At 37.4% G+C, this 10,335-nt stretch overlaps 1 protein-coding gene across 1 annotated transcript; it reads left to right on the top strand.

Moving 5' to 3' along the window:
- The first annotated feature begins 5,506 nt into the window (after positions 1-5,506).
- On the top strand, positions 5,507-10,109 carry LOC149830162 (uncharacterized). The gene is made up of 4 exons (XM_090016349.1): positions 5,507-5,828; positions 5,920-6,039; positions 6,184-6,254; positions 9,697-10,109. The coding sequence occupies exons 1-4, from the start codon at positions 5,655-5,657 to the stop codon at positions 9,782-9,784; spliced, it is 453 nt and encodes a 150-aa protein (XP_089872475.1). The 5' UTR covers positions 5,507-5,654; the 3' UTR covers positions 9,785-10,109.
- The last annotated feature ends 226 nt before the right edge of the window (positions 10,110-10,335 follow it).

Here is a 10,335-nt window from a genome sequence, read left to right as displayed (position 1 = left end):
CATATGCTATATGCTAGAAGGAGTCAAACCTCGTGCTCTCAATTGAGCTATTCCAACATCTCTAACTATGGAGTTCTCCACAATCTTTTATCTGACTCGGCCTTGTAAACTGCCAGATCTTTATTTATAAGCATTCTCGTGGATTGGATTTAATCCACGAGATAGTGCTTCATAAAATCTAATAACCTCTCAATAATTATTCTTTAGGTTACATGCAGCTCATGAAGCCATATAATTATATTCTATAATTTTGGCTTTATTGAGCCCACTAATCTTGTGGTTTGTGGGGTTTCATTGGTGAGAGACCCTGTGATCACACTAGATTCAAATCCAGGATCCAACATGAGTATGCTAAAAAGTGAACCTTATAGACTATTGGCAGCAAGGTTGTTAAATGCGATGAGGCGAAGCGAGGCGTTGAGCCTGCGCCTTGCCTCTGAGGCGTACGCCTCTCACAACTGGTATGAAAGTGAAGCGGTGGGAGGGGAGGCAGGGAGCGGTGGTGGAGCAGCTGGCCGGCACCTGGCGGTGGATCCACCGGCACTTGGGGTTAGCACAGCCGACAAATCGGGCGGAGGAGGGACTTGGGGATGAAGGAAGGCTTCAGTAGGTGGATCCACCGGCAATTTGCGCATCACAGCACGCCTCAGTACCTTGAGCGTGCGCCTCGCCTCTGAGGCGTACGCTTCAGGTACTGAGGCGTACGCCTCTCACAACACTGATTGGCAGACATACGATCGTGGGGTCCAAGTCCAACTATTATCGGAGCAAATCCAGTTTTGCCTAACCCATTGGTAGCCCTATCCAAGAACCATTTTGACGAGGGCTTATGCTCTTACAAGGAAGAAAATAAAATGAATTGGGCCAAATCTGATCTTTGTCGGACTTATATCTAACTAGAGCTCACTAATATGAACTCAAGTCTGGTCCAATTGGTTCTAATAAAATAGAATTGAAGCTGACCTAGACATACAAACAAATCCTATTACCCACTAAAACCTATGTTAAAATTCCTCTTTTTCTAATCAGGAATGTTTCCTTAGGGAGAAAGGTGGCACCCACACTGCGTGCGTAGACTTCTTCTTGCCTTGTGTGTGGGTGTTGCAAGGATTGTGGGGAAAAGTTGGGGCCCACACTACCATTATAAACTTTTCATATGAAAAATGGCCACTCTCCTGCAACAGACTGTAAGGGGGCGTCCATACACCTCCACCCAAGGGAAGCGTTTTTTCCTTGGATTTTAGGAAGGAAAGTGATTCAGGACAGAGGAAGGCACAAACCCATCTTGATGGGAAAGTTGCATTTATGTATTTATGGCTCCATTACATATTTTTCATGAACATGTTTGTTTCACTGAAAAGCGATGCTTTTTATATTTTATAGAAAGTGCATGAAACAAATGTCGGTGTCACAAAACATTGTTCTCAAAAGTCTTGTCTTTAAACCTCTAGGGCACATTTGAATTGGGGTTTCCGCAAAAATGCACTTATGAAGTGTTTCCAGGGTGAGCTCACCCCAAAATTTCCTCAATAGGGCGGGGGGTTCAGATTAAGGTGGGCAGTGTCCACCCTGACCTGCATGCTTATTGCTCAGCCCATAGTTGTATAAAAACTATATTTTGACCTATGTATCCTATTTCAGGCATACCAATACTACGAAACTGGTTTCAAAAACATTGAAACTAGTTTCAAAAACACCATGAAACTCATTTTTAGCATATAAAACTAGTTCCTAAGAACATAGGAAAATAGTTTCTTATATATACCAAACTTGGTTTTATATATAGTGGTGACAATAATTATATTCATCTCAAACAAGGGGACCTCTGCAGCCCCCTCTTACACCTTTCTTATACGTGTGGATCTAGCTTACTTTCATTGAAACCATCAACAAGCTTCTTTCACTTTCATTAAGGCTGCCACAAGAGGTTATTTTTTTTTCTTTAATCTAAATATAATTTTTGTACTTTTTATATCAATTTCATGATTGAAATTTGAGAAGACATGCAAGAGATCATTCTCATAAATTCTTGCAAGAAGCAGCCCTTACATCATTAGCTTATGTTTTTTCTAATTTAGTTATTATCTTAAAACATATTGTTTTCAATATTTTGCTTTTAAATGTGGCTTGAGACATTGGCCTATTGCTATAGCTATACATAGTGAAATTAGGTGATATTTTTATTTTTAGTGCTTTTGCTTTTCTTATGATTTCTTTTGTCATAATATACATGATGGTATTATTCTTATAACATAAATGATGAAATGTAATTTTCATAAACTCTTACCATCATCAAGGAAACCACATACCAAAATCTGGGATCAATGTCTATTAGAAACTCGTACCAAAATTTTTAGATACACGTTTCAATAAAAATGTATATGAAACTTTTAAGGGCATTGCATACTCGTGACCAGTGCCCATACTCGTCTCCGGCAACTATGGCTCAACCAGTAAAAAAGGTTGGGTCAGGGTGGGCACTGCACACCCTAACTCGACCGACTTCTTCTACTTGGTGCCCCTATCCTCTCTCTCTCTCTCTCTCTCTCTCTCTCTCTCTCTCTAGCACCTGGTGGTCTTCTTATTTTTCTTTCCAATTCTTTTTTCAAATTATTCCATGAATCATGAACAAATGCTTGATAGAGTTTTGTTTTTAGGGGCTTTCTTTGTTTTAATTAGCACAATATTTGATGTTTGTTAGGGTTTAGATTTTTTATTTAGTTTTTTTTCATAGCATGAATGTTTAATTAGGGTTTTAGGTTTTTTTGTATTTTTTAAAGCATTGGGCACGTAATGAATGATTGATTTTGATTAGAATATTAGGGGTTTTGTTTTTTTATTAGCATAAATCTATGAATTTTTGGATTTAGGGTATTGATTTGGATTTTTCAAAGTAACATAAATGTTTAACTAGGGTTTAGGGTTTTGTGTGTGTGCTTTTTTCTTTTCAGTTATCATGACATGATATGATAATAGCATGAATGCTTTGATTTTAAGGGTTTTTTTTATTTTTAATTAGCATGATGTATGATGTTTTTTTTATTTAGTCTATTGTTTAAATAGCATGAATCTTTTGTTAGTGTTTTAGGATTTTTTGTGGGTTTTTTAAGCATTAGGCATGTAATGAATGTTTGATTTTAAAAAAATAAAAAGTAAAAGCATAAAATATTGTTAAAATCAAAATATATTGACAAAATGCCAGAAAACAGAACTTATCATGACTCGTTATACAGATCACCATAATTCTAAAATAACGGCCATAGTTGTGACAACAACACTGCTCCTTTTCTTGAAGCCATACATGAAAAGATTGGAAGAGAAAAAGCGTAACCTTCATAGAATTTGACCAAAAACGCATGGCATGGCAGTTTTGGCCCTCTTTTCCATTCCCTTAACTCTCTCCTCGCATGGCATTATTGCCAAAATAACGGTTTCGTTTGGGAGGCTTTCATTGAGATTGGAAACGCCATTTCCTTGTGCTTCCAAAATGTAGTGTTGAGCACAAGGTTGTTAAATGCGATGAGGCGAAGCGCCTCAGGTACTGAGGCGTACGTCTCTCACAACATGAGATGATTTCAATATTTTTAATATATGTTTATTTTTTACACTTTTCGTTTTTTTCCTCGTAGGGTATGGGCAGATAAAATATTGAAGCCTACGCCTACCTGATTTCAATATTTTTAATATATGTTTATTTTTTACACAGTACCTGATTTCAATATTTACCTTAGGCGCATCACTGCAACGCCTCGGTACCTTCAGCGTGCGCTTCGCCTCTGAAGTGTACGCTTCAGGTACTGAGGTGTACGTCTCTCACAGCACTGGTTGAGCATAGTGACAAATATCGTGAGATTTATGAAAATCTTGCGATTATCTCGCGAGAAATGCCTGAAAGTTTAAAACAGTAATTTCTTGCAAGATTTTCAAAATATCACGAGATTTATGAAAAAACATAAATACCACAATTTAATCACGATATTTACATTTTAAACAGCTATTTATCGTGAAAAAACTGTGAATTTTTATTTTTATTAATATTTTCATATAAAAATATTTTATATATTTTTTAATTTGTTTTTTTATTGACGAGATTTTGCTGAAAAATGTGAGATTTATGAAAAAATTTCAATTTCTCACGAGTTTTTGAAAAACAAGATTTTTTCCGATAAAAACGTTTGTCACTATGGTATTGAGGAAGGAGTAGCAAAAAAATATATTCTTGTAAATGGTGTTGGAAATGTGGTGCAGAGGCTGCCAACTCCGTTTATAATGCAGTGTTTTGGCAACATCACTCCCCCCGAAACGGCAGAGAACATAAGACGATTAAGGGAAACTCCAACACAACCTTTGATTCAAGTCTCTCAAACACAGTCTTATTGTTTGGAAGCAATGGTATTGCCAAAATACTGCAAGATGGAATTATCGACTCCAACACCACATTTCAACACAAGTTAGTTGGGAGTTGGAGTTCATTCGCCCAATCCCCAACTCCCACCATTGTTTGGGAGCTTAGATGTGACAATTTTCAAAGAAATGGGATGCAATTTGGCATCTCCAAATCCCTTCCATCTCCCGAATCCAAATACAAGTAGAAGTTGTAGTTGGCAACTCTAACGTGGGATGCCTTTTCATCTTCCTTCCCAACTCCCTTTTAAAGCTGTCCGTTTGGGAGCTAGTAGTTGGCAAGGAGATGCCAATTCTAGCTGGTTGTCGAATAACAGCTCCCAAAACAGTGGTGTGTTAGCAAATACCAAAGCTCCCAAATCTTGGGTTCGAGATATTCGAGATTTGGCGTTTCAGTGCCAAATACAATCTTCCAAACAGAGATATATAAGTGGATGTTTTTGGCTACTTCATCTCCAACATCTACATTTGGCAATACCATCATGCATAACATGAAGGGTTCAGATCAGGTGGTACTGAATATCACTGCTGGTGATCTTTTCAATCTTAACCATAGCTGTGAACCCTCTGTGAGTCTCACTTCTATCAAGTGGTTCAATCATCATCATTTCATGTTAAGCATGCATATGGAAACCATAGTTTGGTTAAAACATGATTGCCATTGACCAGGGGACTCTTGCTAGGAAACACAAACGCCAAGCAACCAAATCAATGGGAGAGAAAGAAATTAGCAAAACCGCAGCATTAACCTGACATTACAAACAAGAAAGAAATGGTCCAATGAATTAACTACGATCCGATCGATCACCAAGATCAGGATAACACGTGGAGGCCATATCAGACAAGCAGTACATATACGTGTTACGAATGTCAAGCGACACGTGCTATCACATCACCACAAAAAGCAAATAGGGGTAGGTGGACTCCATCACAGAAATTGAGGAGAAACAGACTTCTTTTTCACGTTTCACACATCCAAGGTTGTTATAGAGCAGAGAAACCGATGCCCCACATTTACTTTTATCCAGAACAAAAAAGTGGTGCCTCTGAGTCTAAGCCATCTCCCCTCTGTATATCCACTTCAATTTCAAGGCCTTCTCCTAGGAGAAAGGGAAAGAAAAGAAAAAGAGAGAAGTTTCAATAGATTTAGTGCATACCAACAAGGATTTGTACGGGCGTGGGGGAGTGATAAGTACGGTTGGAGGTGATGGTTAGCAGGTGCAGATCCATAAGCTAGAGTAGGTCCAGCCATGGCAACTGCAGGAGCCAATGCAAACTCTGTGAAATTGAGGCCACCAATTAAGGTGGATGGTCCTACAAAGCCAAAGGGAGATGTGAACGTCAATAAGAAGGTGGGGAGCTCATCAAATAAGCAGAGTGGACATGCCAAGAGCAAATCAGTGTCCATTTTCTCAAAAGAAAAGGTACCCGGTTGGTCTTTCTTTCAGTGAATTGGTTTTGGCTTTTCATATTGGGTGTTGTGATTATGGGTTTTGGTGATTGGCCCTGTTGTAGGTTAGGGGCAAAATATCAGGGGGTTCTTCAAAAAGTGTTAGCACAGTGACCCGTGTGAAGGTGAAGACAGAGAAAAAGGTGTACAGTTTGCCTGGACAGAGATATGATATACCTGAAGAGGTCTCAGATGTTTGATTTTCCCCTGTTTGATGGGCCACTCCCTTTTTTTCCTTTGTTTTTTTCCTTCCTGTCTTCATGTTATGTCTGGTAGAGGGAGGCAGATTTGATGAATGATTTCTTAACTTTTTATTCATCTTTGAGCAGAGGGAGCCATTGAGAATCTTCTATGAATCGCTGTCAAAACAGAAACCGGAGAGTGAAATGGCAGAATTTTGGTGTGCTTTCTTTTTCCTTTTAGCTACTTCTTGGTTACCAATTTTATCACGTCTTGATATTTCATGCATGTTGAGAACTGTTTTTTTTTAAAGGCGTTGATAACTGGTTTTTGATAATATTGAATTAGGAAGTATTTGGAGCAGGACAACATAGTATAAATTTGTTTTTTTTGTGACAAAGTTATGTCAAATGAATCATTTGGGGCGTGTTTGCGTCGTACAAAAAACTGGTATTTTCCATGAAAATGCGCAGAGACAAGGCATTTATGTGGGTCCCACCAAGGAGACACAAATGCGGGTGCCCAAAATGACTGTTACCGATGATACACAAACACACCCTTGGTGGTGACTCTTTGTGTTGATGTAATAGTGTTTTTCCTGGAGTCTTTGAATCTCTGTAACTAAATTTGAAGTTTGGCTTGGGAAGTGAGGTCATTACGTGAAGATTGTTCTTTAGTTTTTCTGGATGCATCAGTTCATACACTTTAAATGTCGCAAAGGAATGTGACCAGGTTGCAATCTTAATTTTTCTGCGCATGAGAACAGAAGAAAATCATATTACACCCTTTCAAAATCTAGATCCATGTGGCTAACAAATACATGATTAGGAACTTGCTGAAAGGTGATGAAACTCCTTTACACATATCTGTGGCAAATCTAGGATGGGTTCTCAAAGTTAAGAACGAAAACTGTCAGCCATGTTCTTCTTTGACTCTGGATGTGGGAAAACATTTCATATGTATTTAAGAATTCATAAATAGCTTTTCTGGTCATGCATGAGAGACAATTTACTTAGTTACACATCAATTTTATAACTTTCATATTTAGCACATTTCAACAAGTATTATTGCTCCTGCATTTTTGTTAAAGATCAACCTTACATGCTTTTGTAAAATCTCAAATATGAAGATGTCTGATTTTATGCTTGGAAGCCTTCTGACAAGAAACACTTCCCCAGTATTATCAGTCATCAAATTGACCAAGTTTATACCTCAAAATGTACATTTATATGTTCAAACTTGTCCTCATCAGTGTAGCCATTTATTCACCTCTAGTGGTGCATTCTATGGCTCACCAAATATAAATGCCATCATTTATATTCATTTTACAGAAAAAGAACCAGAAAAATATATAGTCTTACAGTCACTCCTGGTCCTTCTGGCTGAAGCATAACAAATCTCAAATGGCATCTCTGGTTAAGAACATGGGAGTAATTCCACCTTGCTTTTTAGCCTGTGGAAATGATGGCAGAAACCTAGTTTATGGAGCTTCAACCTGACCTATAAAAACCAAGCTGTATCACATTCCCAAACTGAGAACTCCTAGACACTATGTAGTGGAAAAGTGGTTTCTTTGCCCTTTATATATGGTAAACTGGGTTCAAGAATCAATATGGTGAACCCTTGGTTATTATCCTTTATAAATCAAAATGCAAGAAGCTATTGGACATTCAGAGCTCAAGAAGATTGTGTTAACCTTAATCTTGAAGGATTTTCTCACACTATTTCGCTTTGAAGTACTCATGTTTTTAAACAATTTTAATTTACAAGTTTTGTTATCTGTCCCTTCCATTCATCTGACCCCATGTCTACATTAGCATAATTGTCTCCTACAATATCATCTTGCACTCAATGATCTTATCTATTTATGTTTTGCTGGTTTACACCCATTATTTGCACATATATAGATAGGCAACTTCTGGCCATTTTGCTTCTTCATTTTGTTCACTGTCTAAGCGACTTCTGGCCATTCTACTACTTCATTTTGTCCACTGTCTAGACTCTAAACACTATTTGCAATGTATTATTCTGTAACTGCAATTTTAGGCAGATGGTAGGCCTCTAGGTGTGAGCGTAACTCTTGGTACAGGAAGAGGCTCATCTGGGAAATGTTTGTGGCTCATTTCCTCAAATCAGTTCCCTTCTTCCATATAGGTTTTCATCATAGAACTTGACAATGGCATGGCTATACCTATTTGGAGTTCATCACAGGAAGTTCTATTCATGTTTCCAGATGTATGGGGGATGGTTGGGGAAAATGAAGTGGGTGTAGTAGTTGGTTCTGTGAGCTGTTCCAACAACTGCTATCTTTCATTCCAAGATCTGGATGAGTGAATATGCTCCAACTAGTTGAACTTATGGAATATCCAACTTCTAGTTTGCTAGTTCATTGAATATGCAAATGCCAAAGTTGATATGCAATCTCATAAAGTAAGTTATCCAACTTATGAATTCATGAACTTATTTTGTAAAAAGTTCAACTATAAATGTATAATTCATACTATTCTTGAAGTTGGATGCTTTGGGTACATAATGTAAAGAGAGAGAAGTGGGTAACAAGAGAGACAGAGAGAGAGAACAATAAATCTCATTTAACTTTCAACCCTACTTAAAATCTTTAAGTGAATCCTAAAATCATGATGTTCTTGTTTGCTAAACTAGCCCTTATATTCTGAGTGTTGTTCTTTCTATCTGCAAGTATCCAAATGCTCATGACATGTAGCCTGTGTTTTATCTTAGTTCTCACTCCCTTCAACACCTACTATCGTAGAATATTCATGTGGTACCTTATCAAATTTTTGACATGTAATACATGTTCCTTTCTAGTTCTCCAAGTCAATCCCTTTGCTTGGCAATACCTGTTGTATTGGCTTGACCCTTCTTCTGCAATTAAATATAGTTAGTTTGTCTGAATGCATGAGGGGGGAGAATATATTCAAGTATGTCTAATACATAGTCACAAATATCAGTATCAGCTATATCTCGGTGAGGCTATTTCTTGCGATATTATAGGTTTGGTGATAAATTTCGGGGCTTAAAAAATATAAAAAAAATAACAAAAATAAGTAAGAAAATATCATGTTTAGTCAAAAAATGGAACTCCAAGAAAAATTCAAAAGACAAGCCAAATACCAACTAATAACTTGCACCTACCAACCAAAATTGGAAAATGCAATTACCTTAAGAGCACATGACAAACTAAGTTTTAAGAGAGTTTACTTTGCGGAACAATAAAAATATATCTTCCATGAATCTTTTTCTGTATTATCTGGGAAGCAACATTCTATGGTGCAGCTACTCAAAGAACAACACAACTTTCCCTTATAGTGTGAGTATTCCACTCAAAAATCTAGGTTATGCAGTTCTAACTGATAGCACATTAAAAAAGTCCTGAAAAAGTTCACGTACAGCATGGATCCTGCTAATGTTTCGCGGTGGAAGATAGGGAACTCCAATTGATGAGAATTACCATGATTCTAAAACATACAAAAAATACAAAGTGCTTGTTTCATAATGAAGTCATTTGATAATGGTGAAGAGCGAGGCTGGTCACATTGCACAGACAAATCTTCTGGTATCTATATTTAGATTGTCTACTGTATTGGCATCATTGCAGATACTATTAACTAATTCTAATGCAGTGAAAGCATTTCATGTTGCAGGATGATGGAACATGGGATGCTCTCACCTGAAAGAGCAAAGAAAGCATATGAGAAGAAGCAAAAGAGGCAGAAGCAACAACGAATGTGAACTCCAATCAAAAGAGCAACAACTAAGGAAAATTCAAAAAGCCCTCGAAAATCAATGACTGCAAAAAATGGTGATCTCAAAGCCAAGAAAAGAGGTTTGATTATGATGATGATGACTTTATCATGAAACCCAAGAAAGGAAAACAGGAGGCGTTCCTCATAGTCTCATTTAAATAACTTGCAACGAAATGCATTTCCACTTAGTCTATTTTTGTGCTATATGACACCCTTCTTTAGTGGCCCTCAATCTCAAGGATAGCGGTGACTTTTAAGGGAGAGCTCTGATCATTGTTTTTATCAATGTAATGGCTATTAACATGACAAAAGCTTCTGCATAAAATTATTCACTTTCAAAGCACCTTTTCCTCTTGAAGAAACTTAAAATCACTTACACATTTTGTCGAGTAGAAAGGTGTGCACCAACAGAATAGGCTACTATAATTTTGTCTACATTGGCTATGATCATGTACTTTGAAATTTGAGGACTCTGCTGTAGCAAACTGAGCAACTATGGTGCTTGAGAGGTGAATAAGAATACTGATCCGTGAGATG

The sequence above is a fragment of the Nuphar pumila genome, chromosome 8 (assembly GCF_984573655.1).
Source record: "Nuphar pumila chromosome 8, dmNupPumi1.hap1.1, whole genome shotgun sequence".
NCBI classification, from domain to species: Eukaryota; Viridiplantae; Streptophyta; class Magnoliopsida; order Nymphaeales; family Nymphaeaceae; genus Nuphar; species Nuphar pumila.
The sequence above is the reverse complement of the archived record's forward strand: the minus strand, read 5'-3'. Positions and strand labels throughout refer to the sequence as shown.

Excerpts from the sequence above, each read along its gene's own strand:
- LOC149830162 (XM_090016349.1), top strand. The coding sequence starts at position 5,655 with ATGGCAACTGCAGGAGCCAATGCAAACTCTGTGAAATTGAGGCCACCA. Across the intron at positions 5,829-5,919 it reads CCATTTTCTCAAAAGAAAAG|GTTAGGGGCAAAATATCAGG; the intron begins GTACCCGGTTGG and ends GCCCTGTTGTAG. Across the intron at positions 6,255-9,696 it reads AGTGAAATGGCAGAATTTTG|GATGATGGAACATGGGATGC; the intron begins GTGTGCTTTCTT and ends TTCATGTTGCAG.